A 13,172-nucleotide genomic window follows, 5' to 3' on the forward strand; every position below is an offset into this window, starting at 1 on the left:
GTATAAATAAAAAGATAGATTTAACTATAGTAAGTTGTTTTATAAAGATTTATTCTGCCAAACTTAGCGAAAATCCAACATAAAGTACTTGGTAATTATTATATGCTTTAACTTGAATTTATAAAGTTACTTCCCTACTCTATAAATCACCATTACTGTGGAACCGGTGGGTGGTTAGAAAATTTTACTACTAACAGAGATACAAAAGTGGGTGGTAGGTATAAAAAGGTTGACTACCCCTGTTTTAAATGATTGGAAGCCCTGGCTGGATAGCTCAGTTGGAGCATCTTTCTAGAGTTTGAAGATTGCCAGTTCTATTCTCTGGTCAAGACACATACAGGAGCAGTTCGATGTTACTGTTTCTGTTTCTGTCTCTCTCTCTCTCTCTCTCTCTCACTCTCTCTCTGCCTCACTCTTAACAACAACAACAGCAACAAAAAAGGATTGTAATCAATTTAACTTGTTTTATATTCTATCTTTACAGATATGATTCTATAACAGACTGTTCCAGAAATGATATGAAGAGGAAATTTGCACTGACAATGGAATTCGTTGAAGAATACTTGAAAGAAGTTGTAAATCAGCCCTTTCCTTTTGGCGATAAAGAAAAAAACAAACTGACATTTGAGGTATTTTGAAAAGCAATTCATTCATGAAACTATTCAATTTTTTTCTTTCAAAAATTAGACACACAGCATAAGGATTTTTTTTCCCTATAATATTTAGGATGCTTTGGTAAATATTTTAGTTCATGAAAGTATGTTTCCCTCTGCCATTAATCAAAAAAATAGTTTTGATGCTTTGATTATACTGATGTCCAGTAGAAAATATTTTATTTATAATTAGCTACTGTTTTTCTTGATTTTTTTAAAAGTTTCATTTAATGAACAAAGACAGTTTTACATATTTATAAAATGTTTGGATACATTTTTTAATATGTACCAAGGTAATATTTTTAGCTTCATTAAAGTGAATTGAAATACCTTGTTATAGTATCATTTTGAAGATATAGTGACAAAAACTATAGAAAAGATGCTGTCACTTGTTACCTGATGTATTTGCTATCAACGTGTGTGTAACAAATTCCCCCCAGTCTTAGCAGCCCAAAGCCACACACATTTAGTACTTCAGAGTTCCTATGGGTCATGAATCAGGGAGAGTTTAGCTGTGGGGTTCTGGCTCAGGGTCTCTCACGAGATTGTAATTAAGCTATTGACTCGGGTGGCAGTCACCTGGGGCTAGACGATCTGCTCCTAAGCTCACTCACATGATTGTTGGTGGCCACACTGTCTTGTTGGATGTTGACTGTGTAGCCTTTATCCTATGGGATGGCACCTGACTTCCCCAGGGAAAGAGAGCCCAATATGGAAGCTGCATTTTTCTATGACCTGACCTTGGAAGTGGCATACTGTCACTTCTGCGGTATTTTGTTTGTTACACAGATTAACCCTGACACAATGTGGATTGAGACCATCCACTGGGGGCCATCTTGGAAGCTGGCTTTCATACCTAGTGGGTCTTACAGTATACAGAAGACCACAGAGCAACATAGCATATCTCTGGACAAACTTTGTGGATAATATCCATTTATTAAAATAATTCATTAATGTGATCATTTATTAAGTGGTATCCTACTGACTTAAATAATTTGCTATAAGAGATAATCATTTACTAATTAAGAGATAATTATTCTAATGTAAACTTCTTTAGTCATCTTTCTGCACCTAAAATCTTGTTTTCTTGCTTCCGTGGTGGACACTGTCTTCTTGTCATGTGGGACTTTGATGAAGTTAACAAACTGGTCTTATTTGGATTTAATTCTAACTTGAATAAATCAGAGTTTGTAGTTGCCTTTGCAGGTATTTAAATTACTAGTTGTTAAACAGAATGCTTAGAAATACTTGCACTAATTAGGTAATAAAAAGTCAAAGTTAAATTTAGTTCCTAATGTGTTTCTCTTCTTTTTTTTTAAGGTGGTCCACTTGGCTCGGAATCTTATCTACTTTGGATTTTATAGCTTCAGTGAACTATTAAGGCTAACAAGAACACTTCTGGCTATTCTGGATATTGTACAGGCCCCCATGTCATCGTATTTTGAAAGATTAAGCAAATTTCAAGATGGAGGTAAGAATTTTTGAGAAAAATTATATTCATTTTGGTATTTGGAGGCGAGATAAAGAACAAATATACAGAGATGAAGCTGTTAATGTGTATCTACTAATATATGTGTACAAATGAAAAGTAATCCTGTGGTTGGACTGCGTAATAGTCTGGATTTATAAACATGCTTCTCTGTTCTTTATGCTAAAACTTTTAGAGACAATTTATAAGGTCAGCGAGTTCCCTCTTTAGCAGTTAATATATATCCAATCCATTTGGGAAAATACTGGGAGTTAAAAAATAAGAAACATCTTAATATTTGTGACCATCCTGGTGTGTGACATATACGGGCTATGCTGCATAGCTGGGCATAGAAAAATGCCAAGGGTCACAGCAGAGAAACTGAGTGCAAAGCCACTGTGGGAGGCAGTGAAATGGCTAAGAATGGACTTTTAAGTCAGAGTGCCTGTATTCATGTCCGGCCTATAGCGTTTATTAACTTAGGCAATGTACTTATCTTCTCCAAGAGTGTTTTTTCTCACCCGAGATATGAAGATAATACTAGCATCTTCCTCGCATAGTTTACTTGAGAGAATTAAGTGAATTTATACACTTATATTTAGAACATGTACAACAGTGCCTGCTCATAACTCGATTACATTTATTTTGATGGTGATTATCTTTTTGTTGGATACCCTGAAACTCCGCTGAAGTAGAAAAGTGGTTGTGGAAGTTATCCTGAAGAGTGATTCAGTATATATGTACTACCTGTAAGGACATGAGGAAGGTGGGATTGGGCAGACAGAGCAGCTGGTCCACAAGCAGGTGCAGCTAAGACCTCAGCTGGTTTTACAGGGAGATCTTGAGCTCGAATGGCCTTTTTGAGTGATCACTAGGTAACACACGGGGGCTAATCTCTGCACCCTAGCATCAGCCAGCTATTGACTGCAGGCTGCGCCATGGAGGGGTGTGCAGCCTTGGGTGAGGCAGTTCCCTTTGGAGAAGGGTCACTCTTAATGACAACTGTGAGAAGTCTGCAGCCACAGTCCCAGCAACTGGAGGAAGAGACGCCTAAGCTTTGAAGAGGAGATGTGGGTGGAACACAGTGTATCCATTACAATATCTACTACAAGATTTAAAAAGTAAAACCAGAAATCTAATTTTAGACATAAGGAAGAACTGTCTGGTCAAATTATACAGTAAATGAGGAATATCAGGTATCTGAAGTAATTTGTGTGTGTGTATGTGTCAGAGAGAGGGACAGACAGACAGGGAGAAAGATGAGAAGCATCAATTTTTCATCTCAGCTCCTTAGTCTTCTTAGTTGTTCATAGATTGCTTTTTCCTGTGCCTTGGTGGGGGGGCGGGGCTACAGCAGAGCAACTAACCCCTTGCTTAAGCCAGCAACCTTGGGCTTTAGGCCAGTGACCTTAGGGCTCAAGCCAGCAACCATGGGGTCATGTCTATGATCCCATGCTCAAGCTGGTGACCCCATGCTCAAGCTAGTGAGCCTGCACTCAAGCCGAATGAGCTGCACTCAAGCTGGCGACCTTGGGGTTTTGAACCTGGGTCCTCTGCGTCCTAGTCCAATGCTCTATCCACCGCATCACCACCTGGTCAGGCTGAAGTAATTATTGCTGCTGTCTAGTTCTCAATTCCTCCAACATCTTCCAAAAAACTGTACAAATCAGTAAGAAACAAGTTAAACCACATAAATCCTTTACCTTCAGCCAAACTAGAAGACAGAGGACAGTGTAAACTTAAGTTACTGTATGTAGAAATGTAATAACAGTCTTCAGTAGAGCTGTTTCATTGTAAATCTTTGTGGACAGTTTGGGGTTTCTGGAAACACTTTGAGGAAGGGACAAGAAAAGATTGTGTGAAAATCACCATCAGAAAAATAATCTACCCGTAGTGTAAAAAAACTGAAAGAGCATCAGGTATATTTAAGAACACTTAGTAAAGAGGAGGGGACTTCAAAGCTCACAGGTAGCAGTATGGGAAAAATGCACTAGGGATAAACAAGATTAAAATCAGGGAGGGACATCCTTTGGAGTCTTATTGGTGAAGGGAAAGGAAGTAAGGTGGGGAAATCTAGAATACCACAAGATAAAAATAAAACAAAAAATTGAAGGAAATGTAGCTTCTCTATTGTCCCTCAAACACCAAACTTTAAAGAAATAGCACTTCATGCCACAGACAGGAGAGGGTGCACTTGAACTAAAGATCATAGAACCTGGCTCATATTGTCAACCTTGTCCAAGAAATGGCTAAATGTAATCAGTCTTTATTTCTATGAAAGTACTGCAAGATCAAAACAGAATAGAGAATCAAACATTTCAGTTAGTAGAGATTCCTCTTTGAAAAGCAACCATGAAACAGAAGACAATTGTAACATGACACTCTAAACCAGGGGTCTCAAACTTGCGGCCCACGGGCCGCATGCGGCCCGCCAAACAATTTTGTGCGGCCCGCAGACTAATCCACGAAGTTCAAAATATTTTGGATAGAATTAAGTAAGCCTAGGGGCCTACTTGTATTTTTCATTTCTCTAGCATCCTAGCTAGATATTAGCTTAGTTAACAACAGTTGTGATGCGAACTACAGTTTCTGGTCATTTTGTGACACTGAGTAAACTGCATGTACGATTGTGCTTGTTGTACTGATTTTTTTTTGTTTTCAACTGCAGTGAGAAAAGTGTTGCGTAACAGTTGCCTTTTGTAGACCTAGTGCGGCCCGCCAAACGGCTGTGATCTTGCTCTGCGGCCCACATGCTGAGTTGAGTTTGAGACCCCTGCTCTAAACTGAATTAAATGCCTTCAAACAAATATTGAAATATAAAAAACACCTTGAATTACAAATTCAGAAACTAAGATTAGAAGTGGAAAAAAACCCCAAGAAGAAATGAAATTAAAGTTTGAACTCAGGAAAGAAAGAGAATAAAGTGGCAGATTTTAATTTTTTTATTTTTTAGAACTATAGACTAAATTATAAGATGTCCAAGGGAGAATAGACTTAAACAAAACTTTAATAAGCAGCATTGAACAAGGCAGATGAACAATGCCAAGAATGTCAGTGATATAAAGAAATAAGTATAAAGCATCAGAAAGAAAGTGGTTGAAATGAAAGAAAGGTAGAGAAGAGCCATCATGTGAATAATTGGAGTCCTTGAAGAAGAAAAACAAAATGATGCAACAGAACTGACATTTCAAATTACAAGAAAATAAAACATTCTATAAATAAAAAGATAACCTGAATTCTACATGGTAAAACTGTCCAGCATGGAAATTTCAAGACATAGTAAATAAAACTATTATATAGTTATATTCAGAAAGAGTGGTAAGGCAGAAAGAGGGGCACTTTGAAAACAAATGGAGAAAAAAGGGAAAAGAAGGATGCTTCTGGATATGATGGTTTTACAGTCTCTAGTTTATTATTATTATTATTATTATTATTTTTAAGTGAGAGGAGGGGAGATAGAGAGAGACTTCCACATGGTCCTTGACTAGAATCCAGCCAACAAACACCCCCTTCACCCCTGGTCTGGGGCCAATGCTTGAATCAACCGAGTTATTTTTAGCACCTGAGGCTTATGCTCCAACCATCTGAGCTATCCTCAGTGCCTGGGGCCATGCTCGACCCCTTTGAGCTGCTGACTATGGGAGGGGAAGAGAGAGAGAGGAGGAGAGAGAGAGAGAGAGAGAGAGAGAGAGAGAGAGAGAAGGCAGCAGATGATCACTTCTCTTGTGTTCCCTGACCAGGAATTGAACCTGGGACATCCATATGCTGGTCTGACACTCTATCCACTGAACCATCAGCCAGGGCCTCTGGTTTACTTTAAACTAAACCATTTCAAAACTGTTAGAAGTTGGTCTTGACTTTTGGTCTTTGTGCTTATAGTTTGCTCAGAGTTTTTTTTAATACAGATAGTATTTTCTTCCTCTGAAAATTTACTATCTTATATGTACTTTTCATTGTTCTGTCCACATCTGCCCTATATGAGACATTTTTACTCTTTAAAATATTTTATAATTATTATATGTTCTTATGAATTCCATTTACCTCTGGGTATCTTAATTATTTTTTTAGCTATATGAGAACCATTAATTAATTTATTCAGTAGGAATGTATTGAGTAACTTGCATGCCAGATGCTGATCTAGTCACTGAAAATGAGCAATAAACAAGATAAACCAAGTCCTTAGCCACAGGGAGGACAGACAATTAAGAAATAGGCTGACCCAGCCCCCACTCCCTCTGTCCTCTATTGGTATGTGTGCACGTGGGGAGATGAACAGATAATAAATAAATATATCCTGTACCATCAGATAATGCTCTGAAGAAAAATAAGTAGGACAATATGGGAAGTGATGGAGTAAGGGAGAGCAATTATTTTTAGCTAGAGTAGATTGAACAACTTTTCTAACACTTGAGCAGACACATACATGCATCAAGGAAGAAATCCCTGAGGCAGAGTAAGCTTGATATGTGTAAGGAGCAGCAGGAAGGCCACTTTGCCTGAGGTAAAGGGAGAGAAGGGGAGAATAGTAGGAGAGAAAGTTGGAGAAGCCTGAACTGTAGCACCTTTCAAATCTTAAGTTTGAATTTTTTTCTGGGTGTGATGGGTAGCCTTTGGAGGAGGGATTTGAGAAGGGGTTGATATAATTTGATAACCTTGGCTGCTGAGTAGAGAATACAGAATGTCTATATGGGCATAGTGTTAGGAAGCCCATCGTTAGGAGACTGTTGGGGAATTGGATGATGGAATTGAACTAAAATGATAGTGGTAGAGATGATGAGAAGGTAATAAAGTTGGGATTTTACAGTCTTAACCGATAGGACTTGGAGGTGGAATGGGAAAAGAAGAGGAGAGTCAAAGGTTATCGCTAAGTTTTGATTAACAGAGGGCGAATGTGATACTGTGTATCAAGATGTGTAATACTGGTGGATGAGTGGGGTTGGGGGGTGTAGGGCTGGTGGCTGTGGCCTTGCTCATGCAGGTTCTCATTGGATTCGGGAAGACTGTGAAGGAACAACGGTGGAGCCAGAAAATGATGGGTGTAATGCTGGTGGCTGAAGCCAGGTGGGTCCACATTGGATTCGGGCAGATGGTAGACACACTGTGGAGCTGGAAAAGCATTGGACCATTTTGTTTAATAAAGTCTCTCTGTGACGGACAAGCTCAGAGGCAGGGGAAACCACCTCTCAGGCAAAGAAAAAAAATACAGCTAAATGGCCGGCAGGCCATCTGCCATCTGCAATCCCCCATCTCTCTCAAGTGCAAGTACCCATAGCCTTATATAGCTATGCACACATGCCTCTGCCACGTGTTCACACACTAATCAAGCTAAGTGCTTGCAGCTGGTAAACCCGCGAGCAAACCTAACACAGCTGCCCCGCATTCCATCCCTTTAGGGTTGCTCGCCTCACAGTAAGTGCATTACATATATTCTAAAAATGACAATTACAAAGGCACCCTTTATAATGTCTCCCTGAGCACTCTGTCCAGGGAGTTAACTGGAGGCCCAATTCCAACTCCCCCACCCCATGATGCCAGCAAGGCCACTCATTATAGGTGGGGGGTCTTGTACAGTCCAGGACCATGTCCACTGAAACCAAAAAGGTCCTTAGTGCATCTCTGCGACTGGGTGAGAGTAGCTTCCTGGTGCAGGAGGGCGTCCACCAGAGCTGTCCCCCCCCCCCCCCCGCATTAGGGTCTTTTATTCTGTCCAAAGTGGCATGGCCATCCAACAAGGGAGCTGGTATCGTCCCCCACCCCCGTTACAGTCCAAGAGTCAGTCCATGATAGACAGCCCAGCTGTCTGTGCAAATCCCCAAGGTAAAGGTCCATTACAGGAAGCTAGGTTCACTTAGGGCCTCAGGCCTCCTCCCTCATCCCTGCTATCATAGCAGCTCTGAAGACACTGCCCTGAGGAGGAGCGCATGGCAACAGTGGCCAACCTCTCTACCTCTGCTCCAGAGAGCATGATGCCGTCCACCCCTATGTCCCACAATTGCAGCAAGTCTACCAGAGGCTCAGTAGGTACTCTTTGCTGCTGGGTTTTTACCTGCTGGATGACCACTGGCCAAGCTGAGTGTGCAGACAGCAACTTCAGCCCAAGCCTCCTCATCCTCTGAAGAGGAGCCAGAAACACCTGCTCCTGACACCTCAGAGCCGCTCTGCTGGCACAGCTCCATTTTCAGCTCCTATGGCTGCCGGCTCTCAGCCTGAAGCTGAACCCACAGTTGTTCCTCCAACGACTACTGCTGCCAGCATTCACCTTCCAGGGCAAACTGCAATTCACGAACCTGTAGATCGTTCCAGTTCCAGGTGCCGCTGGTGTTCTGCAGCTCTTGAACTTGGTCGGCCTCCTCCAGCTCATGCTCCAGTTCACACTGTCATTCGTGCTCATCCTGGAGCTTTCAGTCTCACTCAGCTTCACACACAGAGCTCTGAGTTTCTTCTTGCAAAAAACACCCAGCACATGGTCCCCAACAAGAGAGCCATTGAGAATAGCCACTCCTCTATTCCACCCCTCAAGGGCGTTGGAGGCTTCATACTGATCTGCTCTGAATCCTGTCCATTACGCCAAATGTAATGCTGGTGGCTGAGGCCAGGCAGGTCCACACTGGCAGATAGTAAAAAAACTGTGGAGCCGGAAAAGCGTTGGGCCATTTCGTTTAATAAAGTCTCACAACAGTAGACAGGCACACAGGGGAAAACAAACAGCAAAATGGTCCCTCACAGTGGCGGTCAGGCAATCCGCGCATCCGCAATCCCCTATGTCTCAAGCACAAGCACCTGTAGCCTTGTATAGGCCATACACACATGATTATGCACTAATCAAGCAAAGTGCTAGCAGCTGGTACACCAGTGGGCAAGCCCAACACAGCTGCCTCACAGTGGGCCATTCCATTTATTAGAGTCTCATGGATGAGCAAACAGACAGGGAAGACTGCTTCCCTTTTTCTCAGGGCTCCCAAGCCCTGACTCATCTCTCTGGCCATTCCAGAGTCACAGCCTCCACAAGCAAAACAGGCGGGCAGCAGTGCCCTTCTCTGGCAAACAGTAGCAAACAATCGCCCCTCCTCATGGAGGCAGGCAATCTGCAATGTGCCATCTGCCGCCCTGAGGGCAAGCAGCCGCAGCCTTTCATAGACTACACACACATGGCGCTGCCCCGTGCCAAAGCAAAATACAAGCCAGCAAACCTAAACACACTTGTTTACCCAACAGGGAAGTCAGGCTTTCTCTTTGGGCATGTTAGCTTTGACATGCCTGTTGGCATCCAAGGGGAACTGCTATGTCGACAGTTGGATATATGAATGAAATTTAGGGTGATATCAGGTAGGAACTATAAATGTCAGAATCATGCTTAGAAGACATTCAAGATAGCAGACTTAAGAAGGTCACATAGGGAGTGATTGGTGATTGAGGTGGAAGGCAGCCTAAAGGTTGAATCCTGGGATGCTCCAGTATCAATCCATGAGACAGAGCAGGAGCCAGCAAGAGACTGGAACAGAGTAGTGGGTCAATAAAGGGAAAACCAGGAGAATATGATGTGTTAGAAGCCGACTGAAAAGTAATGCTAGATAATTTAAATTGTGTGTTGGCTTGTAGAAATATACTTCTGGATAGTGAGTTGTACATGGGTTACCTTCCCTGTGGTGTGACTTATACTTAACTATGACACACTATTTTACTTCATTATTAAAATATGAAATACCATAGATTGGCTCCGGTATTAAAAATGATGCATGATAGTTTTTATTAGCCAAATATTACTCTCTAAGAAACTTCTTGTGCTTGTAAGAAATACCCATATGTGTACTGCATGAACTGAAACTCAGACATTTCTTCCTTTTGAGACGGGTATGTCATGGAGAGCAGCTTCTCTTCATTGGAGGAAAGACATTTTCCTAATTTGTGGAGAGAGGTTTGTGGATTTTAGTTATATTTTTGGAATCTAAATTTGCCTATGACCCTATAGGTAAATACCCTTGTAATATGTTATTCTAGTTCTTGGTATATTGAAATTAATATGAATATATGGACCATAGTTTTAAGATCACTTTTATTTTAATTTTTAAGATTACCCTCTTTTGATATCTACAAATAGAGGGTAAATTATTTCTTTTATACATTCCTATGATTGGGCACATGATGTAAACTGTGAGAAAATACAGTTTTTGTGGTTAAGCATAGATTGGCAACAATTATAATTATACTGCAGATGACACATCTGACAGAAACTGTCTTCGTTCTTCTCCAAAAAAATGAGTCATTTTTGCTTTCACTAACATTAAATCTTTATTTAGTATCATTAACTGGCATACATTAGGGAGGACAATGCCTTTTTAGTGAAACATTCCACTAGATATCTTTGGAGCATATCTATACTTGCAAGACAAAAAAATAAGGTACTGTATATTTTTGTCAATATTGCCTTGAGGTATATTTGAAGAAGTGATTGTGTGGCTTTCTTTACACTATATAAAATAGAAAATAATGTACCTCATAGGGATACATTAATTGCTCATAAATACCAGTAATATAACTGTACTGAGTTATGCATGGATTTCAGATTACTGAGTAAAAAGTTTTCTTTTACAGTGCCAATAGAGAAGAGCATGTTCAGGAAGATTAATTAACTTGCCTAAGATTCCTTAATCAGTAAATGGCATTGCTAAGAATTAAAGTGCGAGAAATGTCTTTCTATCCTTTGTACCACTTGATTATTAATTTGTCCAATGAGATTATATTTTAGAACATTGTTATTGAAGTTAGAATTTTGCTTCATAAATTTTAAAGTTAATACTTCTGTAGAGGATTAGTCTTATATTCTTTTAAGTAATCAAAATACAGTGCTTAAATTTAAAAAGGGACAAGGCAATGTTCTGTGCCTCTAGATGTGATACACACAGCATCATCTATTTAATATTCCTGGAAATTTATAATCTCCAACTAATCAGGAGGATTAATAAGAGAAGTATTAATTGTGAAATATTCAATAAAAAAACTGACTTGAACTAAAAAGTATCCATGTCATGAAAGATAAAGGCTGAGAAACTTTCTGATTAAAGAAGAGTAGAGACATGACAACTAAATACAGTGTGTGATTGTAGATTAGGAAAAGTATTACCACAGAAATGTTAATCGGCACTGTTGGCAACATTTGAGTATGTATTGTATATGAGGGTGTAGTGTTGGATCGGTTAGATTTCCTGAATTTTAATAGTAGTGTGGAATTGTAAGAGAATGTACTTGTTTTTAGCAAATACATGCTGAAGAATTAAAGCTTAAAAGTCACAATGTCCGGTCTGGAAATAACCGTCAAGTATTGCAGGAAAGATATAACAGGTACATATAGAGAAAGAGAATGTGGGAGCGAGGGAGGGTGCAAATGTGTCAGAATTTGAGACTTAATAGATCTGGGTGGAGGGTATTATAGGAATTCTTTGTACAATTCTTGCCGCTTTTCCCATAAACTTGAAAGTATTACAAAACAGAAAAATCAATTAACTTAAATAATTAGCCAAGTAGGAAAATGATTTATTATATGTAAGATGACACTTCACACTTAAAGCATTATCCTGCAGCTCTACTAGGAGTTGTGTTATTATAGCTGAGTTCTATTAGACAATAAATTCCTGACAAGAGTTCTGTGAGACTCTATAAATTCCTAACAAAAGAAGCAAGAAAGAACACGTTTCTGAAATCTCCCAATGTGGAGACAGGATTGTCAGGCCTGGGAAGGATTCCTGTGGTGCAAGGCGAGACAGAGGCTGATGCCAGAGAGGAAATCCCAGATTCTGTAAAGTACCTGGGGAAACAACTGTTCTTTTTAAAGGACAGCTCATGGCAGCTGGAGCAGTGCTGTCACCCTACAACACCCAGTATGGTGTCATCTTGGCTCTTTTATATTCAAGTGACCTGGGTTATATTTTTCTGTTTTAGTGAAACTTTATTTTTAATTGGAAGTCACATGCAAAGCATACTTTTTTAAAAGTAGGAAGTAGCCTGACCTGTGGTGGCGCAGTGGATAAAGCGTCAACCTGGAAATGCTGAGGTCGTCAGTTTGAAACCCTGGGCTTGCCTGGTCAAGGCACATATGGGAGTTGATGCTTCCAGCTCCTCCCCTCCCCCCTTCTCTCTCTCTGTTTCTCTCTCTCCCTCTCTCTCTCCTTTCTAAAAATGAATAAATAATAATAATAAAAAAAACAAAAAATAAAAGTAGGAAGTAATTTTATAAGCAGTCTTGCTAGGCCCACCAGTTCCTTCAAACAGTGATAACAGTTTCCTTTTCTCCTACTGTGTCTAGAGAATTTTGTGCCGTAGAACCAGGTCTCTTTTTATTCTGTTGATCTACTTACCACTTACTAATTCTGCTCCAGCCCAGTTGGGGTAGGACATTCAGAGATGTGTTCAGTAGTTGTTGGGCAGGTGCGCCCCGGGAGTGGAAGAAGAGGCGTGTCTAGAAGGTAAATGCTCCCAGTTCCGAGTTCCATTCCCTGTTGGCCTCAGCCTCAGCCTCAGCAGCACCCGTCCTTAACAGAGTGTGCACGTGCAGCCTTCATTTGTTTTTCTGGGACGTCCTGTAGGTATAGATGTCTGTGATTAGTGTTTGGGGTGATGGGGATGGCTGGTTTGGAAAGTGGCAATTACAAAAGATTTTCTCTTCTGAGTCCTTGGGCACAGTGCTGCTCACCTCTATGCCACTGCGAGTTGTCCTCATTCTAGAGCTAGCTGGGGGTCTGAGCCATGCTCCCAGACTGTGACTGCTCACCGTCACAGTGGCTTTTAGTCGACACACTTGGCAGAAATTGCTGGGCTCAGAAGCAGCGTTTCATTTTTGTACCCTAGAGGTGGTCCATTCAGAAAATTATCCGGGCATGCTCACATTGAAACATTGGGAACAGCACTGCCCTGGCCTTGACCGCAATGAGATAGAAGGTTCTCATCTTCAGAACTATTCGTCTGATCCCATTCATTGGCTATGCCTCCCTTAAGAAAAGAAATATTATTTTCAAACAAATGTATTCAGTCCCAGCAGGCTATGTTGTTGAGTCAGT

General features: G+C 40.6%; 1 protein-coding gene across 2 annotated transcripts in view; it reads left to right on the forward strand.

Moving 5' to 3' along the window:
- ITPR2 (inositol 1,4,5-trisphosphate receptor type 2) overlaps positions 1-13,172 on the forward strand; it is a 527,270-nt gene that overhangs the window by 169,419 nt on the left and 344,679 nt on the right. For both annotated transcript variants that reach the window (XM_066354092.1, XM_066354101.1), the window contains 2 exons: positions 485-629; positions 1,974-2,124. In XM_066354092.1, coding sequence (XP_066210189.1) covers positions 485-629; positions 1,974-2,124 — 296 coding nt within the window. The remainder of the gene's footprint in view (positions 1-484; positions 630-1,973; positions 2,125-13,172) is intronic.

Source organism: Saccopteryx leptura, chromosome 1, assembly GCF_036850995.1.
Source record: "Saccopteryx leptura isolate mSacLep1 chromosome 1, mSacLep1_pri_phased_curated, whole genome shotgun sequence".
Lineage (NCBI taxonomy): Eukaryota > Metazoa > Chordata > Mammalia > Chiroptera > Emballonuridae > Saccopteryx > Saccopteryx leptura.